This window comes from Canis aureus, chromosome 23 (genome assembly GCF_053574225.1).
Source record: "Canis aureus isolate CA01 chromosome 23, VMU_Caureus_v.1.0, whole genome shotgun sequence".
Taxonomy (NCBI): Eukaryota; Metazoa; Chordata; class Mammalia; order Carnivora; family Canidae; genus Canis; species Canis aureus.
The window spans coordinates 18,485,444-18,503,382 of NC_135633.1; the positions used below are offsets into that span (position 1 = coordinate 18,485,444).

At 44.4% G+C, this 17,939-nt stretch overlaps 1 protein-coding gene across 4 annotated transcripts in view; it reads left to right on the plus strand.

The window, feature by feature from the left end:
• The window catches only part of SCUBE2 (signal peptide, CUB domain and EGF like domain containing 2), a 63,578-nt gene that overhangs the window by 39,236 nt on the left and 6,403 nt on the right, over positions 1 to 17,939 (plus strand). For all 4 annotated transcript variants that reach the window (XM_077866540.1, XM_077866543.1, XM_077866541.1 and 1 more), the window contains 5 exons: positions 333 to 539; positions 11,801 to 11,968; positions 13,972 to 14,139; positions 14,842 to 15,003; positions 16,857 to 17,054. In XM_077866540.1, coding sequence (XP_077722666.1) covers positions 333 to 539; positions 11,801 to 11,968; positions 13,972 to 14,139; positions 14,842 to 15,003; positions 16,857 to 17,054 — 903 coding nt within the window. The remainder of the gene's footprint in view (positions 1 to 332; positions 540 to 11,800; positions 11,969 to 13,971; positions 14,140 to 14,841; positions 15,004 to 16,856; positions 17,055 to 17,939) is intronic.

Sequence of the window (17,939 nt, forward strand, 5' to 3'; positions counted from 1 at the left end):
TTTCATCGTTCTTGAGGGGAAACAGTAGTGCAACCACTGAAGTATCTCCTGTTTTGTTTTGTTTTGTTTTGTTTTTCATTCCCAAACTAAACTGAATTGGTTTGGAACCTCATGATTGTATCTGTTTCCTAAAAACTCAAAGATTCCATTTTGGCCAACAAATTTCTTTTAGAAACCAATGCTGCCCAGCCTGCGAGGTGCCCAGCCCCAGGTCTCCCCTCCATTCTGTCCACAGGGAACCGTGGGTGCTGGTGGGTCCTTTGTGGGTCTGGACATCCTCCTGTGCTGCAGCCTGACCTCTTCCCCCACTGCTACCCCTCTTGTTTTGGTAGCTTCTTGTGACCTGAGTTGCACCATAAAGCGGACAGAGAAGCGGCTCCGGAAAGCTATCCGTGCGCTCCGGAAGGCAGCCAACAGGGAGCACTTTCACCTCCAGCTCTCAGGCATGGAACTTGAAGGGGCAAACAAGTCTCCCAGAACATCTGAACACCAACTAGAGTCCTGTGGAGTGGGCCAGAGCCACGCAGGAAACCAATGTGGTGAGTGACCTGCTGGGCCATTCTTGCTCACAGAGTTGTCATGAGCTCCATAAAGACTCGGGGTAACCAAAAGCATAGCCCATTCTCCCTCTCTGGGTTCACTCCAGAGAATGCTGTGGTTACCCACTCTCATTTGGGAATGACACATTAGGATTTGTTGTGCCTGCTGGACTAGGAGCTCCCTGGCACCTGGCACAGGGTCTGGTTGTGGTGGGCACTGAATAAATGTTTGCCAAATTGAGGGTTGGAAAGGAGGAAGTAGAGCAATGAGGAGAAGGAGTACTGACCTTCAAGAGTCTGAGGACGGTGGTCTTCAGAGCACTGTGGCCCTGGGTAGGGACAGACTATGGGCATGAGGCACCTATGAGGCTCCTGTACACCCCACTACCAGTTCCCCATCATCTCCCTCTGGCCTGGCTGAGGGTGGTCATGAACCTCTCCTGTCCATAGTTTTGTGCAGAGTCTGGGGGTGCCACCTGGCAGTCTTATGAGATCCCTGAGCTTCAGCTCGAGACTCCTAGTAGTGTCAGTTCCATACATGGGATGTGTGTGTGTGTGTGTGTGTGTGTGTGTGTGTGTGTGTGTGTGTGTTTCAGAATTAAGTTTGAGACCTGACATTTGAACAACACCAATTTATGAAGTTCTAGACAGGAGGAACCTGGGCAAGAGGTTCTAGGGTGGTCGGTCTTGAGATTTGTTTATTGGGTGAAATTGTTCTGGGCATTTATGGCAGATAATCACTTTATAGTCTCACTTTATAATAATCACGGTAATGATTTATTGAGTTTTCATCTGACACAGTACAACATTAAGACGGTAGCCGCTCTATCTCGCTTAACCTGAATGGTCATCTCATTAGGTTGGCATTATCATCTCCATGTAACAGATGAACAAACTGGAACTCAGAGAGCTAGGTTCTTTTGCTCTAGATCACATCAATGGGCTAACTCCAAAGCCTGTGCTCTGGTCCCAAGTAAGGTGAGTTTCGATAACCAGACTCATCCAGAATAAACTGATGTCCTTTCTCAAGCGTCAGTAGGAGGGCCCAGAAGTGAGGCTTGAGCTAAGGAGTAATAAGCCAGTGTTTCTGAAGAAGCAAAGCTGAGCCCAGGGCACTCATTCCAGAGAATTGTCAGCAATAACCAACTACTTTCAGCCCAAATCTGTTGCTTTGCCAAAATGTAGTAAAAATCAAGTGTAAAATCAAGTGTAATTGTCCACCAGGGGCTGGTTCTCAAGTAGTCTTGACTTTTATTCTAGCTGACTCTCTTAAAGGGAAAAAAAAAAAAGTTAGAAACAACCCAGCTGGTTGGTTTATTCTCATTTAAAATTATAAGAGTTCTGGTTTCTATACCAAAATGGTGACAAGCATTGGCTCTTGCTGCCCTACTTTATGGGGGGGAGTTGCAGAAACTGTCAGGGCCAGGCAGGCCAGGCCTCTCAGAGCTAGACTGCATCCCCTTCCCCATTTGCTCTCCTGGTAGGGAGAGGCCTCACAAGCTTGCCAGGGAGCCTTGGTGGCCAGTTGAGAAATCAGGCAGAACTAGAGTATTACCAATCCTACCATAACTGTGCTCCTGCAGAAAAGGGCCAAGAATGATTAGCAGGAGTTACTTAACAGAGGATGCCTCATGACCATGACAGCTTATGAAAGACACTGTAGCTGTTGTGTGTGTAAATGTGTCCTGAGATGCTTGTCATGCTTAGTTAGGCTGGATTTGTTGCTGAGAGGCAATGTGTCTTGTCTCAAGAGCTCCCTCTAGCAATGGATGAATTTTGTAGCCCACACGGAACCAAATCAGATTCACCCCGTCTGACAGCCATGTTGAGGATTTTACCATGTAGAGAAAATAGCACAAATAATTACCAGTGAAATTGCTTCCTCCTGCTGAATGGAGGAAGTGTGCACAAGGAGGGGTTGCATGTGTTAATTGGAAAGGCTTCTTCCCCATGAGACACACATGGTATGGGCTAGGGCCAGGGAACAAGTGAGTGTGTTGGGGGGCGGGGAGTATGTCTTCTATTCCTTATATTCCTAGACTATTTGCTGGTCTTAGAACTTCATCAAGACCAAGTTTCCTGGTATTTCCTGAAATCCGAATGGTACAGACATTGGAGACATGCCTAGGATAGTTCTTTTTGGAAATTATTTGCAACGTTGTCCAAAAGGAGACTCCGAAAGCATTTGGAGTCACTGAAAGGGCAGATGAGACCATTACACTTTTCCTTTAAATTTTTTTAAAGATTTTATTTGTTTATTCATGAGAGACACACACAGAGAGAGAGAGAGAGAGAGAGAGAGAGAGAGGCAGAGACATAGGCAGAGGGAGAAGCAGGCTTCCTATGGGATCCAGGATCATGCCCTGAGCCGAAGGCAGACGCTCAACCACTGAGTCACCCAGGCATCCTGAGACTGGGAAGGTTTAATTCAACTTTCAACAGCAGTATCTTTCCTTTACAGCAGTTGAGAAAAATTAATTCAACTATTATATTTTGAGATACCATTCTGTGCCACTCTAGACTTGGATGGAGTAGTGAGAACATATGAGTGAGGAGCTAGCTAAGATTCACATTGTAACAGAAGGACATGGACAATTAACAAATAAAGAAAAAAGGTAATTACAGAAGATAAGAATACAGAGAGGGACAGAGGGGAGGAAGGATTACTCTCCACAGGTGTTCAGGAAGGCTTTCAGAGCAGGTGACATTTGATTTAAGTGAGAAGGAGCTGGCCTTGATGGGGGCAGAGTATGTTCTGGCTGAGGAGGGATCAGCAGGTGCAAATGGCTTGAGGCAGGAATGAGCCAGTCATTTTCTTCTTAAATTTTTCAGAATTGAGAAATTATTTGCAACTGAGCAGGCAGAAATTTTCTGTCTTAAATCATAGAAAATATGAAGTCAAAAATAAAAGAAAATATGAAGTCTATTAGCAATACAGACCAAATTAGATCAATGCTTATCACACAGACTTGGAAGGGTTGTGAGATAAAGCCCTGAGTTAAGCTGTGTGCTGGGCGTGGAACCTGCATAAGATTCTCTGTCCTTCTCTCTCTGCATCTCCTCCCCTTTCTCTTTTCCTCTCTCTAAAAACAAAACAAAACAAAACCACAATAAAACATAATTTAGTAAAGTGTGGACATTAATTGAGCACTTATACTGTGTTTAACACTGTGCTAAGTACTTTACATACATTATGTCATTTGATCCTCATCATAAGTCTATTTTGCAGCTTTTTTTTTTTTTTTTTTTTTTTTTTTACAAATAAGGAAACTAAGGCATAGGGAGGTAAGGCATTTTCTCAATGTCCACCCAGCAAATAAATGGCAGTGCCAGAGTTCAGATCCAGATCTGTCTCAAGAGCCTATATTCTTAATTCTCTCAATGGGAATACTCTCACTTCTGGGTACAGCCTGTGCCATGTGATGATTATCTACCTCTGCTAGCACTTGTATGGAGCACCCTCCATGGGCCAGCACTGCCATGGGTGCTGAGGAGGCCTGGATAAATAAGACATCATCCCTCAAGTCACATTTGGTCCTCCCAGAGGAGAGTTAGAGAAGACCTCCCCAAAGAGAGGAAGCCTAATCTGAGTTTTGAAGGATGCACAGATGACACATAAAGGAGAGTATTCAGGCAGAGGAGTAGACTTGGGAATGAGACCGAGCAAGATGCATACAGAGAATGATTGACAACTCAGTATTACTAAATCTGGAGCACAAGGTAAGATGTGGTGGGTAGCAAGGCTGGTGGGAAAAGCACAGTAGGTCATGAGAGACCTTGAGTATACTGCTAAGGAGCCTTGGCTTTATATAGGTGACAAGGTGCCATTAGAGGGTTTAATCAGGCAATTAAGGTCATGTTTGTATTCTAGAAAAATTTCTTTTATTAGATTGAGAGTCAGGACCAAAGGCAGAAAACCTAACTTGGAAGGTTTTGAATGCTTTGCATGAGAGATGTTGAGAACATAAAGGTACTAGATGGACTAGAAAATAAGCAATAGATTCTAGAAATATTTAGGAAGAACTGTGAGCAGCATTTGGTGATAAACTGGATTGGGGACTAAAAATAGGAAAGAGCTGGGGTGAGCTCAGAGGTTTTTGACGTGGCCTCCGATTGGTCCCTTGCTTACCACATGTCCCTCATCTAACCCTGCCCTGCTTCATATGTAGGAGGCATGGAGAAAAGGCCTGCAGGTTTGGTTGAATGATTGGATGAATGTGATCACTGGGGAAGAAATAATCAGAAAAGATTTATAGGAAAAGTGGGGGGGGGGTGCGGAATAGACTCTTGAGAGAGCCTGAGAAAGAAAGAAAACTCAGATGTAGAAAAGGAGACTAAAGATTGAGTTCTGAATCAAAGATACAATGAGGAGTGCAGGGTGGCAAGTCAAGGAGGCTTTGGAGTCAGGGAGGGGAGCAGTCAGAGAAGCACCTTAGAAAGGTGGATCTGGTGGCAGGCTGTGAGGGCTGAGGCAGGGAGGAACGGAGGCAAGGAAGGTCATTGGAAGGTTATTGCAGTAATCTAGATTAGAGATGGTGAGGATCAAAACACCCTGATGCTATAGGGATGGACATCAGCTGATGGACAAAAGGAACACAGCTGCAGGATGCTGCAGCTGGCTGCCTGATGAGGCAGGGAGGATTGAGGTCTGGAATAATAACTATGGGCTGGACTGCAAAGATGGTGCCTGGGAGAGCAGCGATGCTGTTCATAAAGAGCAAAGCCAGAGGAGTCGGAAGAACTGGGCAGGGGAGCGAAGAGAAGCATTCTCCTTGAGGAAGTGGAATTTGAGTTGCCACAGGACTTCCAGGCAGTGATCTCCATGGGCTTCTAATAGTCTAGGAAAATGATTTTATCTTATCATGTGCAGACCAACCCTCCTATCCTGTATCTGTCCACACATATGCTGACCTGCTTCCTGTTAAACTGAATAAACCTGGCCATGCTCCTACCAAGGCCACCTCCTCCTCTTGGGCTCTGGAGCCCGTTTGCTTTCCCCTTCTCCAGAACATTGCTCCTGTTGTTATCCCCACTGACCCCTCATCTCAGAATTCTTCCTGTTTACTAGGTCGTTTCCAACAGCACACAAACCTATCTCCTGTCTTAAAAGCCAAACAGACCCTCGTTTGACTTCACACTTCTTTCCAGATACTGCCTCCTTTCTCTGACCCCTTATAGAGCAAAATTCCTTAAAAAAGTTGTCTAAACTCCCTGTCTTTCCTTCCTCCCCTCCCATTTTCTCTTCCAACCCCTACCAGTGTGGTTTCTGCTCCCAGACTCTCCACTGAAACTGCTTTTCCCAAAATTTCTAACTACCTCTGTATTGCCAAATCTAGTTGCCAACTCTTATTCAGATGACCACTCCCACCTACTAGAAACACTCTCTTCTCCTGGATTTCAGACACCACACTCTTCTGGTTCTCCTCCTACCTCACTGGCTGCTCCCTTTTGATTTTCCGTGTTGGTTCTCCCCTAATTTTTGTTTTTTTATTTTATTTTATTTTTTAAATTTATGATAGTCACAGAGAGAGAGAGAGAGGCAGAGACACAGGCAGAGGGAGAAGCAGGCTCCATGCACCGGGAGCCCGATGTGGGATTCGATCCCGGGTCTCCAGGATCGCGCCCTGGGCCAAAGGCAGGCGCCAAACCGCTGCGCCACCCAGGGGTCCCTCCCCTAATTTTTGATCTCTAAACACCCCAGGGCTCAGTCCTTCACTCTCTTCTACCTGACCTTATTCATTGCCAGAGCTCTAAATACCACCATGTGCTGGTGACTCTCAAACTCCTCTCTCCTCCAAAATAGTTCTGACCACTATTTTGAATTATGGACTTCTTTATCCCAGGATGTGTTGAATGTTCTTTATCGAGCATGCATGCATGCACACGCTTACACGCACAGGCACACGCACACACACACACAAAGTTAAATATTTTTGAATTCATGAGTGTTTACTTATTTTAAAAGCACATACTTGTTCTGTTGGCTAATATATGATGTACATCATAAAGGAATGAGATATAGATTAAATAGCAGTTTTAAAATAACTGGCTAGCATCTTTAGGTACCACATTTATAATCTGGCAAAGTTCATTGCTAACATTAGTGGTTGTAAATTCATTTTTTAAATAGTCTTTTTGTGAATTGCTAGTGTTTTGGCTCAACTCTTGTCAGATCTGATTTCTGTTTCTATGTCATACTGTTTGGCAAATAGTAAAAGTTGTGTTTGCCTGACTCTTCCCTGGTGTTCACCCATTGTTGGTTGTACCTTCAGTCCAGGGTTTTCGCAGGATTGTTTGAAGTTGCTTTCTATTTTGTGCCAGTTGGTTTGGTTGAAACTCAATGATATAATCAGGAAATTGATTCAACCAGGCAAACTGCAATTCTCAATGCATTGAAAGAAGCAAAGCAGTCGGTACTTTCCCACCCCATAGAGTTGTTCCACCACATAGGAATGCCATGTTCGTCTCTTTTCTTGGAGACCTTGTGTCTTCATGTGTGTCTACGACTCATGGAGATGCAGACAGACTGAGGCACCAATCTTAGACCATACACTGAACCAGTAACCCTTTCTTTGTTTCTCATTTTTAGGTAAAAGTTAATAGGCATAGATGTGAAGATGCTTTGCCCACACCCAGTGGATCATTTCATAAAGCCCTGCGGTGTCGCATTCTACCTGCAAACCACCAGTAAAACCAATGCCTTTTCAATATCGACACTTGTGTGGCCAACAGGCGTCTTAAACTCAGTGTGTCTATCTGCCTCCCTCCCTCCCTCCTAAGTAAAACCTGCTTCTCCCTCATCTCAGTAAATGGCACCTCTATTTACCTCATTGTTCAAATTGAAAATCTCACATTTTCTTGACCCCTGTCATTCTGTCATGCTCCTCATCCAGTTCGTTAGCAAATTCTACCTTCACATTATATTCTTACTCTAAGTAGATATGTCTTCCTTCATCATTACCACTCTATTCCAAACCACCAGCATCCTGGGCCCAGTCTGTTGTGACAGGCTCTGAATTGTTTTTCAGTCCTTGCCTGCCTCGTGGTCTCCACATAGCAGCCAGAATATCTATTAGAAACATAAGTCAGATCATGCCATTCCTCTATGCAAATCCTCCAACATGCTTTGAGTAAGGTCTAATTTCCTTACCATGACCTTCAAGAACCTGCATCATCTAGCTCTTGCTTGCTTTTTAGGATTCCTTTCCTGTTACCCTGGCTCTTTTACTCTATTCCTGCTGCATTGGCTTTTTTTTTCTTTTTCTTTTGCTCTTAGGCAATGCCATTGCAAGGCCAGTTTGTTCATTTCAGTCTGATCTCAGCTCAGAGAGGAAAGCCTGGCTACTCTTCTGAGACTATATACACACAAACTCCACTCCCACCACTCTTTGTATTCCCTTCTTACCCTGTTTTGCTTTTCTTTATCATATTTACCTCTAGGTAGCATTCTGCTATATATTTATTTACTTACCCATTTATTGTGCATATTCTCCAGAATGAGAGTCCCCTAGGGCAGGGCCATGTCTGTCTTGTGTGCTATAGCTCCAGCTCTATTTAGAACAGAACTCAACACATAATCAGTACTAAGTATTTTACTGAACTAATGTATTTTCACAGGGACAACAGGTGAAATCCTAAAGATAGCCACCAACATTGAGAGAAAAGAGGGCAAGGGGCAAATCTTTGGGGAAATATTGCAATTGAAGGCAAAAGAGGCACTTTAAGGGAAATGACGTCTCTCCCTGCCTCCCCCATTAACTAAGCATGAAGAGAGCATAGCATGCATTGGGGAACCCAGCCAGGAAGGCGTCAGCTGGACTCCGCTCTCTGCCCCAACTCTAAGAACAGACACCAAAAACCTGGACAGTGTGACAGCTCAACCTCTGAGCCAAGGGGGTGCTCTGTCCTGTTATCCTGAAACACCCATTTAACAGGGTTTCAAACTGGGATCCCAAGGCCACGGTGTTGTCTTAGCCTCTGAGCTGTGACAAAGCAGCAGCTCCAGAACATCCTGGGAATCTGCGTGGGCTGCTTGTGGCTTTCCTTCAGAAGTCAAAGCGTGACTCTTAAGAAAACAGACCCTAGAGAATGACCTCTTTTATTAGGTTCACCATCTTCGCCACAGAGAGACCATAGTGTTTGTCCATAGCCTGAAATACTCAAAGGCCATCAGTGTTGAAAAGAGGGTGAGCCTTCAGGTCTCTTTGTTGCCATTAATCCTTGTCCCTGCTGGTCTCTCCCTTTTGCATCAGAAAAGCTTTCTTGTATTTTTTTTTTTTCTTAAGAGGGGGAGAAAACAGCTGTGTGGGATTTGAGAATGGGATTTTAATGGTCACTGAAGACGTACAAAAGCTCTGCTGTGATCCTGAAGTGTTCTGGGGGCAATTGACTCCTTTGTCTGGGGCAGCAAAACATGCTGGCTGCTCAAGGAGAAAAGAGAACCAACTGGAACATGCGATTGAGGTCTCTTCAGACCAAATCTTCAGCACATTTGCAAAAAAGTGGTTTTCAGGCATCTCTTCATGACATTCAGAATCACTCTTTGCTATTTAGCTCATTTTTACCTTGTGAAAGAAATTAATTTGGAAGGTGCTTGGCAGGAATTATTTCTGTAGGTCTTTCTGGAAGGAAAATGGAAACTGTGAGTGACAATATGAGTTTGTTTATGTGAAGCAGGCCTTTCACTGGGAGAAAAAAGACCAGTGCCCTCCTTTCTGCAGTGACAAGGGGGCATTTCTCAGCCCTTTGCTCAGTTGGGAAATTGCAACAGCTGTGGGACATTGTGAGGCTTCTCAAAATGTAACCTCAAAAAGGCTTTGGGGGATTTAAATAGTTCTAAGGACGAGTGGACCCCCAGAGCAGCAGGAGCCCATCCTGTTATATTTTCCAACGAGAACCAGAGCCATTCTCATGCACCCATGAAGGGATCCATTTTCTGCCAGAGGAACTACAGCAGAACAGACCATGCTGATCTGACTCTAAGTTATGATTAAGGTGGCTTTGAAATCATTGCCATCATCTGGCACTTTCCCATTAGCGGAATGAATGTTACAAAAATGGAAATGGCTTGGCTAGAGGGGCTCCAGATGGCCTTGGTTTTATTTACTTTCTACCAGCCTTCACAACATCTGACTCCTTAGAGCCACGAAGAAGTTATTCTCTGCCTGCTGGCCTGCTGCTAGCCTTCAGACAGTCAGGTGGGACACAGGATAAAAAGTCATGAATTCCTAGTATATAATTCAGCCCAGCTTCTCATGGGAGATTAGCTGAAACCAGAACCATCATGGAAACCACTATCAAGTGGGGCTGTGTTTAGAGACTAGGTCTGGAATCAGACTTTGTCTGCCACAGCTCTATGCATCGGGCCCATTAGAATGCTGTTTGTTGAGAAAGCAAGAGTTTGGTTCCCTTTTAATTTTTTAAAAATATGATAAAATTAAATTAAAATGATACACAGATATTATAAAAGACAATCCAAACAGTATTAAAAAGTATTAAAATTTAGATTTTAGAGTAGACTTTTGATTGAATTTAATTATAGACTTAATATTTGAAATGTAGCATATTTTGGCTTATGATTTAGAAAAAACCTTGTTTCGGTTTTTTTCAGATTATAAAGTGAATAATGAAAAGACATTTTTATTAATGGTAATAGAGGACTTTGTCATGTTTAACTCTAAAAGTATATATGCAGGGCAGCCCAGGTGGCTCAGTGGTTTAGCGATGCCTTCCGCCCAGGGTGTGATCCTGGAGACCTGGGATCCAGTCCCACATCAGGCTCCCTGCATGGAGCCTGCTTCTCCCTCTGCCTGTGTCTCTGCCTCTCTCTGTGTGTCTCTCATGAATAAATAAATAAAATCTTTAAAAAAGTATAGATGCAGATTGCATTTGTAGGAAAGCATGAAAACGGGTATTCCCCCTCACAGACATTGAAGAGATATAATAGCTAATATTATCATGTGATATTTTGTTTTCTATTTCTCAGCAGCTTAAGTCTGAAAGAGAATGTGTTTATTCCAGTCAGACTCCTCTAACATCACGTAGAGAATCCTCAGCAGTCTTGAATTAAGATTCAGTCTGCACTTTTGCAAGAGCCCTTTCTCCCTCTTAAATTCAAAGCTCTTAATCTCACTGTAGGTGTATTTCACAGACTAGCTGTGGGACCTTGGCCAAATTATTTAATATCCTTAAGTCTGTTTCTGTAAAATGGAGTTAATAATAGCACCTAACTCCTTAGGGTTGTTTTCAGGGACAAATGAGATAAGGTATGAAAAGCTTTTGGCATGATGAACAGGAGATTGCAAGTATTCAGCAAATGTTAGCCATTAGAAAGGCTATTTTGATGGTTATGTTGATGTCTGAATATGATACTGAGAACCCACTTAAGAACATTTACTTTATATTCATATTATAAAACAAGATATAAATCTACATTTAACTAACAACACCAGAAATATACCCAGAAGCATTGTTTATTAATTTCCTTGTAGTTCATTCTTTCAGGAGACATTTACCATGGTTTACTTTTCATAACACATGAACTTTATTACAAACACAAAGCATGTTGTGTTGGAGAGCTTATTGGTAAGACTCTTGAGATTACCCTCCCTACAGCCACCAGAGGGTGAGCTTTTCAGAACCCAGCTCTGGTCATATTCCTCTCTTTTAATGGCTCCTCAACCTGAAGAATAAAACCCAAATGCCTAGCATTCAAGAATTTCTAAAGTCTATCCTAACCTTCCTTTCTTCCCTCTTCTCCTGTATGTTGTACGTGACCTTTTATGACCTGCTCCTTTTCCTTCTTGGGGAGATCCTATTCATCCTTTAAGGGTCCACACAAACGTGGCCTCCTCTAGGAAGCCTTTAGGGATGCCATCAGCCAGAATTAATATCACCCTCTTCTCTGTTCTTTCAGCACTGGGAGTATGTTCAATGAATGGTTTTCACTTTATAACCCTTCCGACAGTCCTATGAAACAGGAGAAGTCATCAAGTGCTTGTGCTCAAAAATAATTAGGACCACTGTGATCCCTGCTTCTAAGGAGCTCGTGGTCTAGGGAGAGAGAACCCATGAACACCTCTAACGGTGGGCAACATGGCAAGGGGTGTACACAGAAAACCCAAAGGAGGTACACATTCTGTATTCAGGGCGTTTGTGTGGAGGAGTGTGGGGTCAATGCCATCTATTTGCACCTATCACTCATATCATCCTTCCTTGGCTTCTGTCCCCTCACTGACCAGATCATTTCCCCCTTTGGCTAGTCAGTTGCAGGGCTGGGACATATTATGATGGAGTGCAAGAACGCTGCATGTGTCCAAATGGAACCTTCCAAAATGAGGAAGGACAAATCACATGCGAACCTTGCCCAAGATCAGAAAATCCTGGAGCCCTGAAGACTCCAGAAGCTTGGAATGTATCGGAATGTGGAGGTAAGTGTTCCATCTTCCTCTTCTTATTCCTCTGGTCTCCAATATTACCTAGACAGAAGGCATAAGTAGCGTTTCAGTGCAAATAGCACAAACTGCACCTTGGGCTTCCTACAGGCAGGGACCATATTATATTGGCTTCGTCTTTGGCTTCAGTGCCTGCCTCAGTGCCCAACACATGCTGGGCTGATGCTCACTTGAATAAATAAATGAAAAGCTGATAGAATACATTGGCAGAAGAAAAGGTGGAAGGGTTGCTGTTGCATGCTTTACTCACTGTAAATAAATATAACTTGAGACCTTATTGATCTCCCAGTGTATGGGGATGGTCTGAAAGTGTTAAGTTGGAGAAAGTAGTTCTAATTATTTTTCCAGCTTTGGTCTCAAATTCATACCTTATTGATTTTTTTTTTTACCTTATTGATTTTTAAAGAGTATCCATCTGGTTGTTTTGTCAGAACTCTGGGAAGAGGTTTTAATGTCCCTTATAAAATGTTAACTCTGGAGCCAAGCTTACTTGGGTTTTGTGGGCTTGTTTCCTATTTATTTTATTAGTAAATGTCTTCCTTTTATTAGATGGAAGAAGGGCCAAATTGATGCTCTGTGAGTTCAAATAGAAGGTGTGATCTAACACTGCAGTTTGTAGGTGATGTCCGTGGTGAAGAGCACGGGATGTCCTGTGGCTCCCATCTCTCCTCCCAGTGACCTCCAGAGCCAGCTTTAGCCCCCACCTAAATGACTCCAGGCTCAACTACAGGACCTTTCAAAAGGTTTAAAAGTCATAGGGTGCCTGGGTGGCTCAGTCAGTTGCATCCAACTCTTGATTTTGGCTCAGGTCATGACCTCAGGGTCGTGAGATGGAACCCCATGGAGGGCTCCACTCAGCAGGAAGTCTGCTTGAGATTTTCTCTCTCCCTCAGCCTCTGCCCCTCTCCTCCCCTCAAACCAACTACAGGGTTGATAAGGAGGCACTTTGGGACATCTGTTTACACTATGTGACCTTATTAAGATATCTTTATAGTAAGAATAATACTAGTAATAATAGCAATTGCCAACACTTATTAAATACTTAACCTATGCCAGGCATCATGCAAGGTGTATTACATGAATTATTATTATGGTTGTTGTATCACTACAACAACTTTGTGAGGTTAAAGTGAATGGTTGAAGGTCATACAGCCAAAGAGTGGAGGATTTGAATCAGAACATAGGTCTGACAGACTCCAGACTCTTCCTTTGAATGTGTGTTCACTAAATGCCATTATATCTATAACCTATGGCTAATAAGAAGACCATGAAATGTAATAGGGGAGAAATGATCAGCAGTACAAGAGACACAGCTTTTCATAACATCTTGGCAGTGACAAGCTAATTCCTAAGAATCATGTGCTCTTAGAAATCTTTTTGTTTATGGCTGTGCTTCTTGTCATAAATTTAAAAAATGATCAAGTAAGGTGTTTAAAGTAAATGCCATTGGGTCCCTCTATCAATATGGATTAGATTGGTTGGATTTAGTAGAAGGAGGCCAGGACACACTTTAGTGACTTAGTAAACCTAATTGATAAAACAGGGAGACTCTTTCATGACCAGAAGAGTCTTTATATCACTAGGATGTAATCAGCTGGGTGAGGGTATACTTCTGGGTTGAATTGATTCCAGAGCAGAGAACCCTCCCTGGGGAGGGTGCTGGCTGTGCACTGTGTAGTCCTAAACCTTAAGCAAACTCAGGCATGGTCCATTCTTTGGAAGCAGTTGACCCTTGGCTCCTTGGTCTCTGTCTTTGCACTGTGCTCTGTAGCCCTGTGTGTAAACATCAGGCGCTCACGTGCCACCTTCTCAGGGTCAGTGGCAGGGCAGGGCAGGACTTTTCTCACTGAGGTGGGAGCTCAGATCAGCAGAGGGTGACAGGTCTGACCAAATTCTGAGCTCATCTACAGAGAGATGGGGAAGTGTCCGCCCAAGGGACACAGGGGACCTTGCTCACTTAGGGTCATTGGTTTCCCCAGGTCTTTGCCAACCTGGTGAATATTCTGCAGATGGTTTTGCACCCTGCCAGCTCTGCGCCCTGGGCACATTCCAGCCTGAGGCTGGCCGTACTTCCTGCTTCCCCTGTGGAGGAGGGCTCCCCACCAAACACCTGGGAGCCACTTCCTTCCAGGACTGTGAGACCAGAGGTGAGGACTTGGCAGCTTGCCTTTTTCCAGAACTGAATTTCCCTTTTGAGAACCATGGGAGTCTGGTCAAGCTCCGATCAAGCCCAGTCCAGAGATGCCCTGTGTGGTCCCAGTGGCTGGGAGATCAGGTCCCAGCTCCATCTACTCCTGCAGGATGTGCAGGGAGCATGGGAACTCTCTAGACGTGGTCTCCCCCAACCACCTGGACCCCTTCAAACAGGGCTGACCAGTCTAGGAGAGGTTCTTGGCTCCTTCTTTTCAGTCTTCCTCCATCCCAGCACCCTTCCCTGGAGCTCCCCTCCCATACAGGTCCTACCTGTCCCCAGAGCCCAACTGCCGCTTCTCCCAGGGCCCCAACGCTGGGCCTGGCATCAGTTTGACATCCTCAGAGCTGACAAGTGCTCCCTGCATGAAAACTCAGCTATGCTCATCTATGCCAGACTCTGCACGTGCTGTAAACTCTTTGAAGCTACACCCATAGTTTGTTCCCTTTGTATTTTTCTCAGTGTCATGAGTCATAAGTCCCACCCAAGCTGGCTATTTAGGGAATTAAGTGTTGATTAGCCCCAGATAAGTAGGAAAGCAGTACTTTGTTTGGGTATACAAATTTATATCACGGACTGTGAAAACTTTTATGTGACTGATAAATATAGTTTTGCTTTGTTTTTTTGCTTCATTCTTCCCCCCATCCCCACCCCACAGTTCAATGTTCACCTGGACATTTCTACAACACCACCACTCACCGATGTATCCGTTGCCCAGCAGGAACATATCAGCCTGAATTTGGAAAAAATAACTGTGTTTCTTGCCCAGGAAATACTACCACTGACTTTGATGGCTCCACAAACATAACCCAGTGTAAAGGTGGGTCTCTCTAAGGCTTTTACAGTCTTGACCCAGAGGAAAGTGCCTGGGTCCACCTGGGGCAGGGAGGTTGGGGCAGGTGTCCCAGGCCTATTGAGAACCATGAGGAAGCTATTACCCGGCTCCGAGTGCTGCAGGTTGGTGCTGAAGGAGAGCCATGCTTGACTCCCAGGTACTCCCCTGTGCTGATCCTGGCTACTCCTCCAGGCATCTCGACAGGATAAATTTGCTGACATTTCCTCTGAGCTGCAGAATTTCAGTTCAGCAAACACTGTTTGAGGACCTGTTACATTCTAGACATGGCAAGCAGAAGTCCCTGGCCCTGCAGGCAGCACAGGCTGTAGGATTGCAGAGGAGAGGGCAATTCGTTCTGTCTAGTGAGATGAGGAAAGGCTTCTAGAGGGCACAGGAAGGTTTTGATGGAGAGAAAGGGGGGGGATTGGGAGAAAGAGCTTTATACCCAAGACAACAACTGTGAGGAAGTACAGACTCAGAAGAGTGAAAGAAGAGAAGAGACCCCTAGACCTGGATCATGGAATGTCTCAGGAGAATCTGAGGCAGATCAGGAAGGGAAGCCTTGAAGGCCACACAGTGGAGTTTAATTTGTATTCTATAGGAATGGGGAAGCAAATCATTCAAAGACTTGCTGCATGCTTGGGCCAGTTGGTTGCTTTTTAATCACTATGTAAAATTCTCCAGTAAAGGTCAGAAGTAAATCTCTGCTGATCTATTATCAGTAAGACAGCAGGTGTAGGGGAGCAAGGAGATCTCCCCAAACTGGAGGAATTTGAGATTGGGGTTCACAGTGTTATAAAATTCTTCCCTATACCCAGATGCAGTCTGTTTCTTTGTCCCCCCATCCCTGGCCTTTGGTTGGCCCTTAGGAACCACATGGCACAGATCCTCAGGTAGCCCTTCAGGCTTGAAGGCAGTTTTCTCAACTCCATGGCTCTCTCCACTTGACTCCCTTCCAAGAAGAAAAGCCTCTTTATTTTTTTCTAATGGAAATAATAATTCCCAGTTATAATTAAAGAGGAAAAAGTCTCTTCAACATCCCCTCTTGCACACATTCACCTGACAGTTTTAAACAGTAAGCCCCTCCCTTGAGGTCAAGGACTGTGTCTTTCTCATTTCTGAACCCCCAGAGCTTTTGCTAACATTTGTTAGATGAATGGAGATTCAATGAATGAAGATATGCCTAAACTGGTTTGTGTGTGTGTGTGTGTGTGTGTGTGTGTGTGTGTGTGTGTGATACTCCTTGCCCTTGATGCCAGAGGTGAATATCCAGCATGCCCCATATTGGCGGATACCTAATTGGATACCTAATTGGAATTCTCTTCCACACCAAAAATAAAATGTGCTCTTGACTAGAAAGAAAAGAGAAAGACTATGGATATCATGAATTCATATAAGGTCTCTAGGAAAAGGTCAAATATCCTCTAATTAGCAGTAAGCTCTATTCTTCCTATTTTGACAGACCTAGAAGTTCTGTGTCATGGGTTCCCCTTGCACTTAGACTTTGTAAACAAAATATTGAATACTAAAGTTGTCCTTTGTTTCACAAATGCCTGCTCAAGATCACCTTCAAGTTAGTGAGAAAATGGTAACTCAGAGGGGAACTCAGTATGGTGAGCTCTGTGTGGGGAGTTAGTGTAGTTCGGCTCCCACAGAGAGGTGGAGGACTAGACTTTACAGGGCACAGGGCACACTAATTCCTGGGATGGTGCCATCTGCACACCTCATGCCTTGATGGCAATAGGGCTGCAGCAGTTTTCATAAACTGAGCTGCCTATTGTCATGACACAGTGACAACAGTGTTGTGCCTTCATAACTCATGGCATTTCCCTTTCCAGACAGAAGATGTGGAGGAGAGCTGGGAGATTTTACCGGATACATTGAATCCCCAAACTACCCAGGCAATTACCCAGCCAACACCGAGTGTACATGGACCATCAACCCACCACCCAAGCGCCGAATCTTGATCGTGGTCCCTGAGATCTTCCTGCCCATAGAAGATGACTGTGGAGACTACCTGGTGATGCGGAAAACCTGTGCGTCCCCTCCCTCTGTCCCCCTCCCTTTCTAAGGCTAGTGGAAAAGCCTGCTGGCATGCTCCCCAGCTTTAAGTGTGAGCAGCACACCTAGGGTGTCCCCTCTATATTAGAACAGAGATGGGACATAAGTTTATAGCATTTGCCAAGAAACAAAATTTAGACAAAAGCCCATCTTGAGGCCTCTTGGTGAACCCCAGAGGAAGTGATTCTGCAGGTCAGTCTTTCCCTCTAGGCTCACTGTGGACCCTCTTCTACAACATCATGGAGCCAATGAAGCTCATAGAGGGCTGGCCCCACACAGTTGTTTCACCATGGGAAGCCACTTGTGGCTTGGGGACTGACTAAGGTAAAGGTCATAGTCCAGCCAGGAGGGACCCCCCCTCCCATCTTGGCATATGACCCAGTGTCCATTGAGAGACACTACCATCAACACAACTTCAAGGCAGTATAGTGACTGGGCCCAGCAGCCAGACTGCTTAGATCTGAACCCAGTTTCACCTCTTGTTGGTTCTGTGAACCATACATTCTGGATTTTTCTGTGACTTAGTTTCCTTTTTTGTTAAAATGGGGATAGTAGAGTTCTTACCTCATAGAGTCATCATGAGGAATAAATGAGTTCATATTCATAAAGCACTTAGAATAATGACACATGGAGCCACCATGTGTTTGCCACTCTTATTAGTGGTTACAGTGTCTCAAGTCAGGTATAGTTTGAATCCTGACTTATCCACATACTGACTTTGTGACACAACCTCTGTAAATGAGTTAACAACTGCACCAACTTCCTATGGTTTTTGGAGGGGTAACGAGATAAAGTCCATAAAGTGTGCCCTGCCCTGCCCTGCCTGGTCAGAAGAAGCGGGGATCTGTGATGGTTATTGC